The 18,277-nt window shown below is 50.4% G+C and overlaps 7 protein-coding genes across 7 annotated transcripts; 3 read left to right on the top strand and 4 right to left on the bottom strand.

Moving 5' to 3' along the window:
* Window positions 1-791: 791 nt before the first annotated feature.
* N7487_007636 (trafficking protein particle complex subunit 5) lies at window positions 792-1,671 on the top strand (the record flags this gene model as incomplete). Its single annotated transcript, XM_056875366.1, has 2 exons — window positions 792-1,069; window positions 1,185-1,671. The coding sequence occupies 2 exons, from the start codon at window positions 792-794 to the stop codon at window positions 1,669-1,671; spliced, it is 765 nt and encodes a 254-aa protein (XP_056727554.1).
* Window positions 1,672-2,131: 460 nt separating this feature from the next.
* On the bottom strand, window positions 2,132-3,580 carry N7487_007635 (microfibrillar-associated 1 family protein; the record flags this gene model as incomplete). Its single annotated transcript, XM_056875365.1, has 1 exon — window positions 2,132-3,580. One exon carries the CDS (start codon window positions 3,578-3,580, stop codon window positions 2,132-2,134), a length of 1,449 nt encoding a protein of 482 aa, XP_056727553.1.
* Window positions 3,581-4,119: 539 nt separating this feature from the next.
* Window positions 4,120-4,650, top strand: N7487_007634 (putative ssDNA binding protein Ssb3; the record flags this gene model as incomplete). The annotated part of the gene is made up of 3 exons (XM_056875364.1): window positions 4,120-4,356; window positions 4,460-4,514; window positions 4,586-4,650. 3 exons carry the CDS (start codon window positions 4,120-4,122, stop codon window positions 4,648-4,650), a joined length of 357 nt encoding a protein of 118 aa, XP_056727552.1.
* A 1,126-nt stretch (window positions 4,651-5,776) lies between these two features.
* Window positions 5,777-9,449, bottom strand: N7487_007633 (putative GATA transcription factor (Ams2); the record flags this gene model as incomplete). Its single annotated transcript, XM_056875363.1, has 3 exons — window positions 5,777-9,131; window positions 9,191-9,344; window positions 9,410-9,449. 3 exons carry the CDS (start codon window positions 9,447-9,449, stop codon window positions 5,777-5,779), a joined length of 3,549 nt encoding a protein of 1,182 aa, XP_056727551.1.
* Window positions 9,450-10,175: 726 nt separating this feature from the next.
* N7487_007632 (mRNA splicing protein SMD2) lies at window positions 10,176-10,942 on the top strand. The gene is made up of 4 exons (XM_056875362.1): window positions 10,176-10,229; window positions 10,293-10,325; window positions 10,567-10,815; window positions 10,896-10,942. The coding sequence occupies exons 1-4, from the start codon at window positions 10,192-10,194 to the stop codon at window positions 10,936-10,938; spliced, it is 363 nt and encodes a 120-aa protein (XP_056727550.1). The 5' UTR covers window positions 10,176-10,191; the 3' UTR covers window positions 10,939-10,942.
* Window positions 10,943-11,836: 894 nt separating this feature from the next.
* Window positions 11,837-13,828, bottom strand: N7487_007631 (uncharacterized protein; the record flags this gene model as incomplete). Its single annotated transcript, XM_056875361.1, has 4 exons — window positions 11,837-12,465; window positions 12,530-13,158; window positions 13,250-13,760; window positions 13,822-13,828. The coding sequence occupies 4 exons, from the start codon at window positions 13,826-13,828 to the stop codon at window positions 11,837-11,839; spliced, it is 1,776 nt and encodes a 591-aa protein (XP_056727549.1).
* A 1,554-nt stretch (window positions 13,829-15,382) lies between these two features.
* N7487_007630 (cullin family protein) lies at window positions 15,383-18,238 on the bottom strand (the record flags this gene model as incomplete). The annotated part of the gene is made up of 6 exons (XM_056875360.1): window positions 15,383-15,446; window positions 15,511-15,871; window positions 15,931-16,350; window positions 16,404-17,265; window positions 17,321-17,485; window positions 17,546-18,238. 6 exons carry the CDS (start codon window positions 18,236-18,238, stop codon window positions 15,383-15,385), a joined length of 2,565 nt encoding a protein of 854 aa, XP_056727548.1.
* Between the last annotated feature and the right edge of the window lie 39 nt (window positions 18,239-18,277).

Genomic DNA, 18,277 nt, shown 5'->3' with positions numbered 1-18,277 from the left:
GATGTTGGCTTTGGAACCCCTGTTGAGCCCGACACCTTCATAAAGAGTATATGTGAATAGAATCACATATACTCTTCTTAACTGACTTGGTAAGTTTTTTGCAACTTTTCTTTTTTCTTGCATTGCATTTCCCCCCCAGCCAACGGCCTCGCGCCGTTCGATGATGAAAATCTTCCTACATTCGCAGTTTCCACGCTAGCCGTCGCTTGAACCCAATCAAGGCGGCATTGAGCGGAATATCTTCCTTGGATGTCTGAGAAATATTTGGCTGTTCCTTTATGAATTCTTTTCATGTCATTGCAGTCGAGACGGTTGCTAATTGTCTCTCAGAAATAGGATCTCTTCGTTACACATTCGGTCTTCGATATCATACGAAATACGTATCATCGCTTTGCAGTGCCCACTGCCTGGCTCTATAGCTAGCTTATGGTCGCTACTTTGCTAGACCAGGCTCGGGAGGATATATCGACCTGTGTGCTGTGTCGGGAAAGTTCAACAGCTAGAACCTAAAGTACATCAGTATCAAATGAATGACAGTTTGTCTACAAATCTCTTCCAATCAGATCTTCTTGTAGTATTGTATAGTCCATCTCGTAATTTTTCGTTTCTCGGCCCAAGAGTAAAATCTCGCAGGATTGCACCCGAGGGAGTTGTGCTCCGCCGTACCGCATGCACTACCCCATAGCCAACGCTAGCCACCTCCCATAGATACCTCAACTTGACCAGATCCTCAAGCTCCCGAGTCAACATTTCCCGGTTCTGAGCTCAAATTACAATACAACGCCATTGCCATGGCGGCACCACCTCGACATGCCACGATGCAATCCATCAGCAATGGCAGCACAGCGCAAGGGACCGACAGACCACAGACACAACAAACACAGCAAGCCCAGCTATCACAACAGTCCCCTGGGCTACGTGTACCTTCCAATCGCAAGACCATCTACGACCGACACCTGAACCGAAGTCGTAATGCAGAACTCAGCCGGGCGAGCTTCGCCTTTCTATTCGGGGAGATGGTCACATATGCTCAACGACGAGTAACAGGTATCCAAGATCTGGAGAAACGGTAAGAGACAACCCCTGATCCAATCCTGGAATCTTCTCTCCTCCCAGCCCTCTCAGAAAATAACCATCACCCTGTACCTGCCCAACAACCCGTAGCTAACAACCCCTCCATCCAGGTTAAACGAACAAGGCTACCCACTCGGCCTCCGCCTCCTCGACCTTCTCTTCTACCGCTCAACCTCAACCTCCTCTTCCGCCCTTTCAAGTTCCTCCACCTCCTCTTCACCCCCAAACCGACCCCTCCGTATCATAACCCTGCTGCACCTGATTCACGGCCCCCTCTGGCGCCTCCTCTTCAACCGCGCCGCAGATGCCCTCGAGCACTCTGTGTCCCCGGACACCCCCAACGAATACATGATCACCGATAACGACCCAATGGTCAACACATATATCAGTGCGCCCCGCGATATGAGCATGCTCAACTGCGCTGCCTATGTTGCCGGCATCATCGAGGGTGTCTGTGACGGGTGTGGCTTTGAGACGAAGGTCTCGGCGCATAATCAGCCTACGGAACTCTGGCCTAGTCGGACGGTGTTCTTGGTTCGATTTGGGGATCCGGTTATGGAGAGGGAGAAGGTGCTTGAGAGGGCGGGTGTTAAATAATGAATGAGCTTGCTTTCGGGGTGTTTGGCAGGCTGCAGGCTGATCGATATGTGCTTGTTAGCGTGATAGATCTACGGCGTTTGAGATGTGATAGGGTGGTTATGAAGCTCTTATTTCGCGGCTCTTTGGCTCTTTGGTTCCGGCACCGACATTCCCTTCACGAAGTCATGCGAATACAACTCTGGACGGTCGATATGAGGAACTTGTTAGCAGTTCTTGGAATCTGCTATAGATCTGTACACAAAAGGTCCTTGATTGTCGGCCAGCAGATATCATACAATACAATTCCTCCAGGAGAGGATATGCTATATTACGTACATACAGAAGAGTATTAGCACATTGGTTGTTCGAAATTCAGATATCAAGAAGCAGATCCCATATGCACCTTATGATAGACTGGCGCCCCAACGCCAGCAGGAAAGTAGGATATCAACAGCGCCCGCTTGACCACTGAAAGGAATCATGAACTGTCCACCCGCCGACGTTTCTCGCGATCATCATAAGGCGACGGACTGCGCTTCCGCCTTTCCCTAGACCGACTCCTCTCAACTCGACCAGAATCTCTATCATCACGCCTGTCCCGTCGAGGCGAACGCGATCTCGACCTGTGCCGAGGTTTAACAACACTAGCATTCGCACCCGTCGGTCCACGATCCCCATCATCACCACCGCGACGGTCAGGCATAAACCGCTCATCTGTAACACCCTGAGGCGGCCCATCCCTCCTCCTCCTATTCTCCAACCCATCCCCAAACCTCCCCGTATCCTCAGACTTAAGATCCCTATAACGCGTGCGACCCTTCTTTCCAAGCTTCGTCATATCGCGAACCTGCATGTACTGCGGCAGCGTATCACGATTGACATCATCCTCGAAACGCGCACCCATAAGCGCACGCCGATCAAGCCCCTCAGCTTCAAGATCGTCACGGAAGAAAGCACCCTTATGATAATACTTCTGCATAAAGCCCGTCTGACCGCGCGCAGCATCGCGGTCTTCCTTCTGCTGCGCAATGAACTCGCTATCTTCACGCTCCCGTTCCTCAGCAGTAAGGTTCCGCCGACGCTCGATCTCTTCGAGCTCTTTCTCGTGAGCTTCGATCGCTTCACGGGATCGTTGAACGCGTTTCAGTTCACGGAGTTTCCATGCTGCATACTCGGCTTCCGGGTCTAGACCATCTGTGTCGTCGATGGCTTCTTCGTCTTCGGCTTCGACGAGCTCGTCGTCGTCCCAGGCGCGATTCGCGCTTGACCGTGCTATCGCTTCTTTCTCCAGTTGGTCGCGGATTAATTGGTCGGCTTTTTCTTGGCGTTGCGCCGCGCGTTGGGCATCGGCTTCTGCGGCTCGAGCTGCGTCTACTTGCGCTTGTGTTTGGCCTGCTGCTGAAGCTGCGGTGTTGCGCTTGTCTTTTTTGATGAATGTTGGTCGGATGAGCATGCGCCGGGGCGCTTCGTCTTCGGAACTGCTCTCTTCTTCAGAGCTTTCTTCTTCCTCCTCTTCTTCCTCTTCTTCTTCGTCACTATCCGCGGCAGTTGTGGATACAGTAGGTTTTAAATCGTTGGTAGGATGCGGTACTGCTTTCGGCGCGGGTGCGGGTACGGGCTTGTCATCATCATCTTCTTCTTCGGTGACGAACCCTTCCTCGTCGTCATCCTCCTCAACCTTTTGGCCTGCTACAGCAGAGGCTGGGAATGAGCTCGCTTTGGGCGCTTTTGCTCGGCGCAGTGCCTCGGCTCGTCTGCGCCGCTCTTGTTCTCGTCGCGCCTCCCGTTCTTCTTCTTCGTTATCTTCTTCCTCTTCCTCTTCCTCGGATGAGGGCTCCTCTGCGATAGCTTTTCCAGGGCGGTAACGAGCAGGCCTGACGGGGTTTTTGGTCATTCCCCGGTGAGAAGAGGGGAGCGGAGGAGGCATTGTGGTCGGATGTGATGTATGTAGAAGGAGGGTGGGTGTCGGTTGTGTAGAGAGATGTAAAGCTCAGTTGCCTAGCTTGCAGTTCAAAACCAGAAAATTGCGCCAGGTCAGCTCCGCAGTATGGCGTGGTGTGGACTTGTTGAATTGACGTATCGGGCTGAAGCTTTTGCTGGAGATTGATATGTGATCACGTGATGATATCGAAAAAGTTACAGAAGGGTAGAAGTGGTAATTGGCTGCGTCAACTCAGTTGTCAATTTATTATAGGTAAACAGTTTTTCTCTCAGTTCAATGCAGAACCGAATTCCCAGTTAGAGACGCTTTTACATAGTATTGCCAGATATCCAACTTAAAAAGTCCACTTAACCAGTTCATACTAATTAATCACCACGTGACCACGCGTTTCCGCGCCTCGCGTCGATCAACCTTACTTATTCCCCGCCGTTTTCCAGCATCAAACCAGGACAACGAACCCCATCACCTCGACACAGTCAAATTTTGAAATCTCAGATAGTCGAGAAACATCCCAATATTCAAAAATGTCAATCCAAACCCCCCGCATCCTCCCCTCCCACCTCCACGCCTTCCACCCCTCCAGCACTAGCTCGAACACCGTCCGTGTACTCGGCACCATCACCGCGCTCCACGGGAATACCGGCACACTCACCTGTGGCAACAATGGTGATATCACTCTGATCTTGAAGCCCGATGGACGTCTCCAAGTCGGGAAGTTAGTTGAGATTGTGGGGAAGGTTGCTGATCTAGAGGGTGGACAGGTATGTTCAACATTTATCCCGGAGGGATATACATGGACTTGATATCTTGAAATCGGAATTTCATGGCTATCGAGAGTTAATGCTAATGATTTGCCTTTTCTAGGGATACGGAATCCGTGTACTTGGCTCAACAGAGTGGGGTGACCCAGCCGATTGTGGTATGTGTTGAATGCTTTTCCCTCGGTGAATTGGTTTAGAGACTGACTGGTGTGTGTGCTGGGGATTATAGACTATAAGATCTATGAGAATGTTGTCAATGCGACGCATAAAGTCAAGACTATCTTCTACGACTGATGGGTCATGAGTTTGAGGGATTTGAATATATGGCCGTTTTTCTGAGGGATAGGTCCGGGTCTGATATGAGCCTGGGTCGTTGTGACATTGTTAGCGCCTTCTACTAGAGCCTATGGGGCTTATGTCCTTTTTGACTGAGCCTGGGATGCTGATGCCGTCACTGTGATTCTCTCTTTGTGATTCCCCGGCTTTTGCGTTTTACATATGAGGTTATGATCAAAAGCTTCTCCAAATCAAGAATTTACAATGGGCTAAACTTATCAAATACGAAGAGTAGATCTGGATAATGTACTTGGGTAACTACATAGGTTTACAGAGAATAGGATCATTTGAGTGATTAGCTCTACAATGAAAGAGGATGTGATTAAACACCCCCAATGTATTCCGTGGGACTTATAAGTGACTATAATGCCCAAATGCTTAGCCACTTGTCAAAGAACACACACGAGAAAGCCCCGTTTGATTTGGGTGTGGATTTGCATGGGCCTCAACAATGTTGATGTCTCGTGCATAAGCACCCGAGTTGCTACGGGACCCTCCCCCTATGCTGTATCATGATGGAGGAAGAAAAGAGAAAGAAGAAGAGAAGAGGGAGGAGAATGGGAGTCCTTTTTTATATAGTCACATCCCAGGTACCTTCCCAAAATGGATGGCCCTTCGCTCTTGCCTTTTTTTACCTCAGGCACTCAGGCAGGGTCACTATGTGTAGTTTCTTATGTATTACTATCATTGGTTTTTACACTCATTAACAAAGTCTACGGCAAACCGGGATATAGTTATTGTGATTTTTGATTTGATTTAGTATTTCGTGCTATCATAAAAGCTACAGAGGAAGGGTATTATCCCAGACAAGGATCACTGCTTCCACTTCAGGGGAATACAGCGAATGCAGTTTCGGAGTTCTTTCAAGATACTCCAGGTCATCAGTTTGAACAAATAAGAAAAGGCCATGAATCTCAAGGTGGAATTCAGGATCCGTGGGCTGTATGCAACAAGATCAACCCATAACCGAACGCCGTCGCTAAAAGAACAGTAAAAAATAAAAAGCAAAAAGCAAAGATGATTGCGTGAACATGTAGAAAACATATCCATGGAGTCACCCCCGGTCTTAGACAAGAGAGATAGCCTACTGGCGTTCAGGTTCTTCACCAGTGGGCTGGCTCTTGGGTGCGTCGGTGGTGAGCGCATCCGAACTGAAGAACCCGGAGTCAGGAATGACAACATCATTGAAGTTGAAAGGGATGAGGTCGGGGTTGAAGTTGTCTTTCTCATTGGGGTTGTCTGAGAAAAGAGCGCTGAGCAGCTCGTCGGCAGGAGTTTCGGAAGATCCAGCAGGGGAGGCATAGTCCGTTGGAAGCCACTCGGCCCAGTTTTCACCGGTGAACTTGCTGTTCTCCATTTCGAAGAAAGCATCGGCCTTGTCGGCGTCATCGAAAATGTCGAGCATCATGCCATCGAAAGACTCGAAGGATTCTGGAAGACTGTCGTTGGCAGGCTGTGGTGCCAAAGACTGTTGCTTAGCCGGGGACTTCTGTTGCCGTGGCGATGACTGAGGACTTCCGTGAATTGATTGGATACGCTGCAGGCGCTCTGCGGACAGTCGAGCTGGAGACATAACCGAGCCTAGATCCTTGCGTTTGTTGAGGCTTGGGGAGTTTGCGGGGAAAGAGAGACGCTTGTCAATCGCATTGATACGCGGGTTGCGTCGGCGAGGAGTAGGGCTTGCTGAATCAAATCCAATCGAGGGACTTTCGAACAGATCATCGAGGTCATCACGCGGAGTGGGTACATGGTTCTCCTTCTGTTGACCCGGCTTGTCATCTTTTGTGGAGGCAATACGAGGACTGCGACGTGGGGAGCAGTTGTTCACCATAGAAGAATCAAGCTCCTTTAGTGGCCCGTCATTCTGGGAATTCTGGAAAAGTGACCTTCTCAAAGGCCTGGGGGTAAGACTATTGGCATCTGTCATTTGAGCAGACCGGGCGTGCATACGGCTCACTGGGCTAGACTTGGTGGCGCGCGCCAGTACCTCTCTGGCATCCTCCTTGGACCATCGGCGTCCTGGGGTGTCAAACGTCCCTTCCAACTCGGCGCTGGTAGCCCGAGGAGACTCGTTGGGAGAATAATCCGCCTCGTCATCATCGTTGTCCATTTGGGGAGTCTCCCCATCGGGATGGACAGAAGATGCTTCAGTAGGTGCTGGAGAGGAAGCCAAAGGTTTCTTTGGTGCGGCCTTGCTCCGAGTTCTGGCAGCAGGGCAGGACTTGGCCTGACCCTCTCGGCTCCTGGAAGGACGCTTTTTGTTGTTTTTCTTGGCCGGTTTCGCTGCTCCTGGCTTGGTCCATTTGTCTTCTGGGCGCATTTGTTTAAATTTGTGGAGCCACAGACCACATGGATTGCAGAAGGTCATTTGATCCCAATCATTATCGTCCTGCTCGAGGGCCTTTTTGTAGATCTTGAAACATTCCACTTCACCCTTATCGTTTCGGTCCACGGCCTCCCAATAGAGCATGGGGGAAGACTTCATCATATCTTCGGCAAGGCTTTCGCCACCCTTAACTGTTTTCACCCATGCTCGCCGCCAGCTGGCGGTTTCGATGGAGCCGCAATTCTCGCAATATGGCGGAATTAGCCCGTTGAGAATGGCATTGTCCAAGCGTGCCTTTATGTTCTTCGGCACCGGCTTGGACCCTTGCTTTGTCGATGACTTTGGCTTTGAAGGTTGCTTCGACTGCTTGGAATTGGAACTAGCTGTCTCACATGGCATGAAAGTGACATCCACAGGCGCAGCAGAGCGAGCAGGAACAACAGGGTCACTAGCGGGAATTGCGCGGAACATTTGGGGAACTTCATTGTGGTAGATGTGTGGCGCCGGTGCGAGGGGTTTGGGGGCCAAGCGTTGTGTGCCAGAGCTCGAAGAAGGTCTCGATGTGGTAGCTGTGGGCGGACGGGATGTGGGACGGGATTGAGGAGGGCGAGAAGGAGGAGCATGAGACATCGGAGGCGGCGGCTGTTTTGAAACCAGTTCCATTGGATTATCATCAACGGGGAGAGGATCATTGTTAGTTCCCTGCGCAGCACCGACAATGCTGGCTGGAGGGTTTGTCTGCACGGTAGTGCGGACAGAGCACTTGTCTCGGGTTATTCCACGAGACAGTGCCATTCTGGGGTCATCCAAGGGGATAACGGTTTCATCATCCATCAATTCGTCCGGTCCAGCACTCATGAAGCCGGAGTCATTGTCCAGAGACATGGTAGGCAAGACTGGGCTTGATCTACTTGGCAACCGGCTATCGAAAACTGGAGGTGATGATGGCATGTTGAAAGATGGCTCGAAAAGGCCTTGGTAGCGAGTGTCCTCAGGAGAGGGACCGGCGGCGTCTGTGGTAGGAATGTCATCGCTCATACAGTATGGAGAATTGTATGAAGCGGGACACGAGGCAATGCTCATGCTCGACGACTCCCGCAACAAGCTACCCGTGGGTCGGCTTCGACGGGTGAAGTCGGATGGTCGAGATATGGGGGTGGGTGGACGGACAGGCTCTTCGTGGGAATGCTCAACCGCGAGAGCAGGGTTCACGGGTGTTGGGCGGTGGATTCGTACAGAGGCCGCGGTGCTGGCTGCAACTCGAAGCGAGCTTGGCTGTCTTTCGATGTTCATACCTGACTTTCCGGGCCAGTTTGCTTGATACACCTTGGCTCTCTTCCGGGCTGGGGCCTCTGTTGATTCTTCATCACCACTGCCGTATCCTGACTGAATGGACCCTCTTCGAAGGTTGTTCTGTGAGACGTGTGAAAGCTGGGTCTGGTTGTCGCAGTCCCGCATAGAGGCACTTGAGGACGGGCGAATCATATCACTATGGGGAATGCTCTGTTTGGTGTAGGATTGATGATGAGCTGGTGTTCGACATCCACCAGGTGTTGACACTCGACTGCCAGCGTATGAGTGTGAAGGCGATACCGAGCGGACCGATCCATTGTTGTGGAATGTAGGGAACTCTCGTGGCGTTGAGCCTTCGCTTAAGAGCTGGTGGAATCTCTCAATACCAGATTGATGTATCGGAGATCCGGCATTATCGTTGTGGCTCTGGCTTCTCGAGGTTTCCAGGAGGGCAGGGCTTTGGCGAACAAAATTTGTCCATGATTGGGTGTCAAAGTCGCCTGAATTGTCATTTGTCAACTTCTGATGCTGCCGCATGCTAGCGAAGTACTCACTCTGAGTGACGGTCGGGACAGGCACCAGCCGTAGTTTGACCTCCAATGTCTCTTGGGCACCTTTGGAGAACAGACCACTGAGAGGGCTCTTGCAAACTCGCCCAGTAATCATAGTCTTCGACTGGCTGTTGGGTGTCTCGGGTGTCGATGAGAAGGTGGCCAGCACACCAGAAAGCATGCCTTGTCCGACAAGAGGGGTTTCGAATTCGGAATAGTCATAGGCATAAACGGTATAATCCTTCCCTAATTGACCGACAAGCTCCGGGCTAAACAAGGAACTGTGTAAGTATGCTGTTTTCGTCATCCGAGGGTAAGGAAGTCAAACCTAGCAGACACGATTGCCTGGATGCATGTCTTCAACTCGATCACTCCAACGGGAGTGTTCTCGTCTAGAAAGGCCGTTTGAATGTCAAGCACGTGTGGCCACCGAGCGAGGCAATTGGTCTTATTTTCGTTGTCAAATGTGTAAAGAACTTTCACTGTAGGATAACCATGTTTAGTTGCCACTCAATTAACCTCATTAGAACGGTAGTGAAAAACATACGCCTCATAGGGCGGATATCAATACCGTCCTGAGATTCCATCTCATCAGACTTTGTTGCCCACCATGCAAGACGGTGGATCAAATGCTGGGGTTGAAATGAAGGATAGCGAGTGAAGGATATTCAAGTATGGGGAAATGTATGAGGGTCGAGGTCCGAAAAATGTTTGACAGGTAGAAAGAGGGGGGGGAGAGCGGAGCGAGATTGTCGATTAAAGAAAGCCCTTTCACTCAGGACCGGGGATGCACCAGAAAGTATTAGCGAGCCAGCCGATCAGCAGTGCATTATCTAGGATCTCGTCGACCGGGAGAATGGACAGGTTATGCAGGAGTAGGTAGTGGAGGGGTCTTTTTTTCTGCAGGCCAGGAATGTTAGCAATTGATTTGCATGTCCTCGCAGAGGGAAAGCATAGACACCAGAAAAGGGAAGAAAAAAGAAAAAAGCCAATTCTTACCAATTAAACAGAAAAGAGCAGCAATAGTCTCTCCACTAGCTCTGCATGAGCAGACAGAAGTGGAAGAGAGAAAAGTGAGGAAGGGATGAAGTTAAGAAGCCTTGCATGCGCGGGTCCAAGCTATCTCGAAAGATCTCCAAACAAGCGTGACGCGACGTGACGGCAACCAATCGCGACTTCGGGAAATGGCTGGGAGTTGGTGCCTGAGATCTAAGGTGTTGATATTTTCCTCAGGTGTTTGCCAGAATTTTCACGTGACTTGAGCTCTCCGCCAACTTCAACTGTCACACTGCTGCATCAACGGCATCTCTTGACTTCAACGACCTTTTTATGCCCACCATGTCGACCGCTCCCGAACCCCAGATTCAGTATGTTACTCTATCAATGACTCATAGCTCCGTCCATGACCAATCAGCTAACAATCCGAACAGAGACCTTCTCAACAAGCCGAAGAGCGAGCTCACGTATGTACACCCGTTACATTGGATTTACCCCCTCCCTTCCTATGCGGTCTTTCTCATTATGAGTAATCAATTATCCCTTGACCTCGGGAGCTTCTACCTGATTCTCGGGCTCGCGGGGTTTGCGTACCGCGCCCGCATCTCGGAAACTTTGCGACCGACATCCTCACATTCTTCTGCAAGCTGCGCAAAGCACATATAGCCGAGAAAAAAAAAACTAATCTTGTATCTTGCATCTCAACAGTGAATATGAGGTCGCTCGCGTCGAGGAGCACGAGCTCACCGCCGGTCCTCTGTCTCTCCTCCAGACCGCCACCCGCACACACACCCAGGTCCTGATTTCCTGCCGAAACAACCGCAAGCTGTTGGCCCGTGTCAAGGCTTTTGACCGACACTGCAACATGGTCCTCGAGAATGTTAAGGAGATGTGGACCGAGAAGCCGAAGGGTGCCAAGGGCAAGGGCGTGAACAAGGACCGTTTCATCAGCAAAATGTACGTGCAAACCGTGGATGGATATTCGTCCCTACTCCCTATCTTTGAAACAGTCATTAACTTTGCTGTCTTATCTTTAGGTTCCTTCGTGGCGACTCCGTCATCCTCGTCCTGCTCAGCTGAGCAACTCATCACACTTTCCTCCCGCACACTTCGATTCTCACGTTGACATGATCTTGATATCTTCGATCTACGGGATGATCGATGTCCAGCTATTTGCACAGCATCTCGACCCCATAAACGCTTTCCGTGGGCGAGTTATCATGTAATCGATCTCGATACCCTTTTTTCTTTCCTTTCCCCTCACATCCCGCTTTTCCTCCCTTGCTTCTGGTCCCCGCCAGAACACTGTTGACCGATCCAACCACTGTCTTGATCGGTATGGTTACTTGCCCCAAAGTAACTGTTGCATGTACAAGACTGTTCTGGTTGATCTTGTCTTGTTTTTTGATCTTTCAAGGGGGTGGACTAAAAAAACCTGTTGGCGTTCAGATCTTTGCGCGGGCTGCTAGACCCGTTGTTTTTTTGTAGAGGGAATCCTCGGGCGGCGTCAACCTGGGCAGAGCTGGTTAGCAATGAATGTTATAGAAAGATTTCATCAGACATCAGTAGATTTTCGTAAGCTAGCAAGTTACTGTAGGTCTTGTGAGCCATATTCCCCCTGTGAGCTCGTCATTTGGGAATGTCTCACTCTTGCGAGTTAGGATTCATCCAGCCCCAGCCCCAGCCTCAGAGATGTAGATTATCGTAGCTACTCCCCATACTAGGCACTGCGTACACACAAGTTAGGGTTCGTCTAGCAGGCCCAAGCCCGAGGTAGATATCATTATAGCTTATTCTTCGCCATTTAATATCAACCAAATAAGAATATCATTATCATCAAATGATCATATCAAGCTATATCAAGATACAACCATGAACAAGAAACGAGAGAAAAAAAAAAAAAAGGAAGGGCCAGGTATTTCGCTATGTATACAATCACCCCCGAAAACCCACAACCCATAACACCAAACACATAACCCTAAATACCCTCCGCAAGCCCCGTCAAAAACTCGGACAACCCAAAAGCCCCGGGATCAGGAATCTTCCCAATCCACTCCTCCTCCCCACCAACATAAACACTCCTCCCAAGACTCGCCTTCATAGCCTTTGTAGACTCAGTCCCCTGCTGCGCCGCCGCCGCAGCAACCCTAACATCCCCCGTCTCAAGCAAAGTGTCCACAAACGGCGCAAGCGCATCAATAAGCGTGCGGTCACCAGGCTTAGCAGGGGTGTATTTCCCCAATGCCGCGAACGAAGACTTCAACGCCTTCGCCCACGTCTCGGTGGTGATTGTCGAAGGCGAAGACGTGTTCTGCGCTAGGAGACCGTGGGCTAGGGCATTCAGGAAGATCGCGTAGATCGCGCCGGAGGTCCCGTCCATTACGTTCTCGACGACTGTCACGATTCGCGCGACGGTGCTGACCACGTCGTTTGTTAGGGGTGGGGTGGCGTTGGTTAGGAGGGATTGGATTGCTTCGGCACCGCGCTTTAGGCCGATGCCGCAGTCGCCGTCGCCGACGATTGTGTCGTAGCGGGTTACTTCGGCTTCGGCTTTGATTACGCGCTGGAGGCCGGCGCTTAGCGCTTTTTGGAGGAGGGTTGAGTCGACTATGGTTGGGTTAGTTTTTTGGTTGTTGGGATGGTTCTGGGGGTCGATGTGTTTGGAACTTACGCTGTAGGTTGCTGTGGATGTCTTCGGCCAGATTGGATGTCTTCAGATCGACGGCGTCCGCATTAAGGTTCTTTTCCCAGGTAGAAGTATTGACCGGAGCAGACCATCCAACCGCCTCGGCGGGTGCATCGAGAAGCTCAAGCATGGTAGTTTTCACGCCCAAACCTGGGTCGACCAGCTTCATTAGCGAGATGCTGAATCCAAGGCCGTTCAGACTGGTAAGGAAAGTTCCCTGAATCACGCGGACCATGTTGACCTGGTAATCACGCTGGAGCTGGCGGTAGACTTCATCTGTGATACCGGCGAGCTCGAGCGGGCTGACGCCGCCAAGATTGTTAATCAGCAGCACGAACTGGTCCTCCGGTTTACGAGTGACGTAGCAGCGGTCTGGGTCATTGTGGTCGAGTAGCTGTAGAAGCATTCCCTGGACCAACTCGACAAGATCGAATTTCACGCGGTGCGAGCCAGGCTCGTTGTGGATTCCCATGCCGACTTCGACCTCGCCGTGCGGGATCGTGTCTTCAGGTACACCGCGACCTGGAACATGGACGTGTTCCAGTGATGATCCTAGTGAGACTAGGTTTGCGTTTGCTAGCTGAGCTAGAGCGTAGACGTCATCCAGAGAGCCGCTGTAAAAGGGGATATTAGCATTGCCTTTTTTTTTGTTGTTGTAAATTATGGCATGTAAACATGCGATATGTATTGCAATATCAAACTCACCCAGCTTCAGCCAAAGCACCAACCATCTTCAGAATCAATACACCACCACCAATACCACGACGGCCGACCTTTCCACCCTTCTCACGACCAACACCGACATCATCATTGATAGCAAAGAATTCCGTCTTGATACCAGCAACACGGGACTTCTCCGTAGCCATACCGAAATTCAGTACATCACCGGTATAGTTCATAGGAATGATCAGCACGCCGTTATCAGTGGGGACGCGATCGATCACCGCTCTGCGGATCTGCTCGGCAGACGGCGAGGCAAAAATTGTACCTGCGACCGAGGCATCGCAGAGTCCGTGGCCGACGAAGCCTGCAAATGCGGGTTCGTGGCCGGAACCGCCGCCGGTCACGATGGAGACTTTATTTGCTCTGCGGGGCGCATCTGGACGGCGGAAAATGATCTTATTCTGGCGGTCCAGGGCCAGAGATGGGTTTGTGAGTGTAAGCGAGTTAAGCGCTGTGAGAACCAGGTGGTTTGGGTCGGTGAAGAAATGTTTGGCTGGGAAATGGTCAGATTTGTGGGGAAGATCTGGGGGGATCAGAGGGTGTGGAGAGCGTACTCTGCATTGTTGATCAAAAGTGGACAGTTGGAACTAGTGGATATATTGGAAGAGATCACTGGTTTTTGATCGGGTTTTCGAGGGACTTTAAATGTTTTCTCCAAGTAATCCAAGTAATCCAAGTAAAGGGGACTGTTCGCTTTCGCCAATGAGGATATAGAGGCTCCCCAAGATTCCAAGATTTTTGAAGCTAGTCGACACCAGCGAGAAGCTCTCGGATTGGATTTGAGGGTGTTTGAAGGCGGGGAAAAAGTGGGTTTCTCTGGGGATATGATGTTAGTGTACTTGTATTACTTGTATAGTCATATAGCCTGGGTAAGTATATTGTTGGGACTCACGTATGGATAGTCGGGGGGAGAGGGTGTGGGAGTACAAGGTACGAGTTCAACTGTAGAGGACACCCTCTCCTTTAAGGAACCCGAGTACGTACATCGTGTACATCGTGTACATCGTACAATGAAGTACGTACTGTTCATTTCTTTTTCCTTTTTTCCGCTCACATGAACATCCAAGGCCTGGATCTGCGGTTCGGCTTACCCTCTAGGGATATCCCGCCAGGCACCGCATTCCAGAAAGGCGTCTTCTATCGTCCGAATGGGCGTTTTCACCGCCAGAGAACATTCCTGGAACGTAAGATTCGATGCATCCAGAGAGCTCTACAATGTACTCTGGTCCACTCCTGGTCCACTCTCGCCCGAGTGGACTTTTGTTTGAACCTCAACTGGGTAGGTATGCCGGCATTCCTGGTGCACCTACCACCTCTTACTTGCTATGGACGTTTATATAGATTGATGTATTCCATAACTATCCCATCTTATATAGGATTAATCTCAGCTTCTATTGAGATACTCTCTCGCCATAATACCTATAATATGGTATCTCAATGCCAATGCCAATTACCTGGGCAAATACAAATACTGGGATACCGCAAGTCTCAAGTGGAGACATCATGAGACCTCGAAAAAAAAAAAAGATCTACAACAGAAAACGAAAGGAGCATCCAGCCTCGGATCTGCTGTCAGATCCAGGGGTGTTGTGGGGTCAATATATGTATAGGTCTAGGTCATGGGGTGTTCCTTTGAATATCGTTGATCTCATAGGGTTACGCCTCTCCAATGGGGTTCAAATGGATGACTGTGGGTATCAGGTGCATCCGGCTGTTATTCCGTACTTTTTGTACTTTGAATGATATTCATGATATTCATAATATTATCCTCACGTGTTCTATTATTATCCAATATCCTCAGTTTGTCTAACGCCTATCCTGAGTACGTACAATGGTGGCACGGATTTCCTCTTTGGTCTACCCCTCTACCTGATCTCTCGTATTTTAGTGGCTTTGACTTTTGGTTTAATTAACCATCGGCCCTGGCCGAGGTCAAGTACTCTAAGTGGCTGGGTGGGACCGGAGCTACTCCGTTATTTTCTCTCAGGGTATAATCAATTGCCGAATACATGCTAAATACTTCACTCTCAAAAGAATCAAACATAAATCAAATAGTCTGTGCATTCAGTGAAATAAAGTACCTACTGGCAACTCTCAACATGTAAAAATTATCTCTCATGACACGTAGGTGTATTGATTAGTTCCTTCTTTGCGCTCAATGTATTCCTTCTCAATCAACCTAGAGGGGGAAACGATGTTAGACATGACAACCGGATACGACGGGTAGTAGCGAGGACACATACTTCTCAATCTCTCCCTTAATCTCCGCAGGCTGAAGAACACCCCGGCTCTTAGTAGCATTGATAACCTCTGCGATTAGCTCGGCATGACTAAGAGCTTTGCGACTCTTCATAATGCGCACGATAGCAGCTTGCGTCTCGAAATGACGATCGGCCGCAACCCGCTCGTGCGTCGTCTTGGTCTCCTCTTTGGTCTCCTTCAGCTGGATCTGGTTGATCTTGATGCGCATTTGCTTGTCGCTGAAACTCGTGTTGTACGAGAATTGGTCGCTGGGGTTCACATCCTTGCCCTTGGGGGTCTTGGATAAGACTCGGTACTTGGCGCACGCCAGAGACTGGAGTGTTCGCTTCAATTCCGGGTCCGCTGCATCTTATATTAGAGATTATTCGACTCTTTGGGGGTGTGGTAGATGGTCCACTTACACAATCCGGTCGCTTCTTGGATCTGGGGGTACTGCATGCTTTCGCCATCGGGGATATCGTTAAACAGCAGCAATACGATCGCTTGGAAGGAGCTGACTACTAGGTTCTTCTTGCCAAGGGGGAAGTTTGCTGTCAGCTGACAATGCGCCAGTTGATGTTTCCAAGTGAGCTTGCGGCCTGTATGTTTGTTGTGGTAGAAAGTCTCGAATTTGTTGATCGAGCGTGCAATCTTTGCGGGAATCCGTACGGGGACATCGGGATATGTCGGCCAGGAGGCGGCAGAGAGCACGTTGACTTCGAATTCAAACCGGCCCTTCCGCTCCTCCTGTTGCGACCGTCTGAAGGCCGTCATTTCATCGTTAGCAGTGTCCATGTCGTTGAACATGGACTCGAGGTTATGAGTGAAGTTTGACCCGCATTCTGACCAGACATTAGCCAAAGCGCATAAAAGTATGACCTTCGATGCGACGAACCGTTCTTCAAACGAGCTAACATGCTCTTTTCCGCATCGTTGCTCGCGCTTCGTTTCATCAAGAGACGCCGGGCAAGGTCGTTCTTGTAAAAGGCTTCAAAGACAGCCTTGCCATGTACGAACCGGAAGAGGTCGAGAACTTGGTCAAGTTGCCGATCAAGCTCTGCATCGTCGGACATCAGACTGATTTCCTCTGGATTACGACCGGGTGGCAGCTTGTAACCGCCCTTGAGCAGCCTATCCACGTATTTGGCGATCATTTCACCCGACTTGGGGTTGTCAGTGCCACCTGTAGAGTCCATCTTCTTCCCGCGGTTCATGAAGGCACCAAAGGCTTCGCGGACCGTGTGACCCAATTCCTCGTTCGAGTCGAAGGCATTGGCACAAATGTCATCAACCTTTTCCTTAAACTGGAGCAGGTGAACGACCATGTCAGCCTCCCTTTCTTGATCAAACACGATGCCCTCTCCTTCTTCGATGATATACTTCCTAAATGCAGGTTTCAACTCGAGACTAAGATCTCGCCGGTCAAGCAACCCGTATAGTTGTTTCAAGGCGGTCTTATTTCCGGCTCGCATCAAACTAAGCACTTCACTTTCGCTGGTCAACACGTCCTTTTGTTGTGTAACTAGAGTCTCATCCAGGAGCTCGGACAGTTTGAGCTTCGTGCTTCGATTGAAAGAGAACAGCCCGCACCGTTCGACTTCACGTTCGATCAACTGGTGAGCATTCTCGACGTATGCAGCCAGGGTTCCTGCTGCTTGTTGTTGAGACCACTCCTTCACAAACTCCTCGGACTTGGCCATGAATAAAGGCTCAAAGTCACTCGCATAAACATCGAGGCTGTGGAAAAGCTCCATGGCCTCTCTTAAGAAGAGATGAATCTGCCAATGCCTTTGTAAATCCGCCTCGATCCGCCTCGATCAAATCGTATGCTCCTTTCAAAATCTTTGGCTTCAAGCTGGCGTCGGAGAAGATGTATGACCGGAATTGAATCAATCCCATTTCACGGATCACCGGTTGTTCTTTAGAATGCAAGAGGAATGACTGGTCGAGATAATAGAAGATCCAACGAACAGTAACCTGGGGGGAGCGGAACAGTTAGCTGTGAACCTCCATTCAAGATATGTCCTCGTCACATACCAGCCTCGAGTGCCAGGCGGACCATGCTTCAATTACAGTCCGTAGTGTACCAACATCAGTGCTACCTCCAGCTCTGGTCACAAGATTCGTGCGCATTTTCCCATTGACAAACTCTCTGCATCGATCCTGAAGTTTCTTGGCCAACAAGGCCGCCCGCTCCTGGCGGCACACATTCTCCCCGCCTTTGTATAGCTCTTCCAGCGAGCTCTCGGGTTTCCTGCCATCAAAAATAGCGGTTAGAGCCGCATCCAACTGCGACCACACCTTATCGAAATATGATTCCTGGTTCAACCGTGGTCCGGTGCGGAGGTTCTTAACGACGAGCTTTTTCGCGCCGGTGTGAGGAGAAAAGTTGTTCTGGCGTGTATTGGCGTTCAAGCCTTGGGATCTGATGGGACCGTTTGGCCCAGACAGTCCCCGACCAGGTGCGCCGTTCTTAGGCGGGGAGCCGGAAATCGGATACATCTTATGTGGGACCGTTTGTGTGAAGGAAGGCCGTGACGGAGACGGTGACAGGCGAGAACGCTTATTTGTTTGCGAATCAAGACTCCGGTCGGGTGAATATCGTTGGGAGAGGAGCTCGGAGATGGTCTGTTGTGCCGGCTGCGACTCTCCTTGATCAGAAAGCTTCCTCTTGCCGATCGATTGGCGCTTACCGCTCTGCTCGGTGTCGCCTCTCGAGTTCTGCGGCATCTACCCGGTTCAGCCCGACTGGGATTTTTGGGACACTCT

Source organism: Penicillium crustosum (assembly GCF_028827405.1).
Source record: "Penicillium crustosum strain IBT 35664 chromosome Unknown utg000003l_segment0_segment0, whole genome shotgun sequence".
Lineage (NCBI taxonomy): Eukaryota > Fungi > Ascomycota > Eurotiomycetes > Eurotiales > Aspergillaceae > Penicillium > Penicillium crustosum.
The sequence above is the reverse complement of the archived record's forward strand: the minus strand, read 5'-3'. Positions and strand labels throughout refer to the sequence as shown.

Coding starts and splice junctions, on each gene's coding strand:
- N7487_007632 (XM_056875362.1), top strand. CDS start 10,192: ATGCCCACCATGTCGACCGCTCCCGAACCCCAGATTCA. Junction 10,230..10,292: donor GCTCCCGAACCCCAGATTCA/GTATGTTACTCT, acceptor CAATCCGAACAG/AGACCTTCTCAACAAGCCGA. Junction 10,326..10,566: donor AAGCCGAAGAGCGAGCTCAC/GTATGTACACCC, acceptor GCATCTCAACAG/TGAATATGAGGTCGCTCGCG.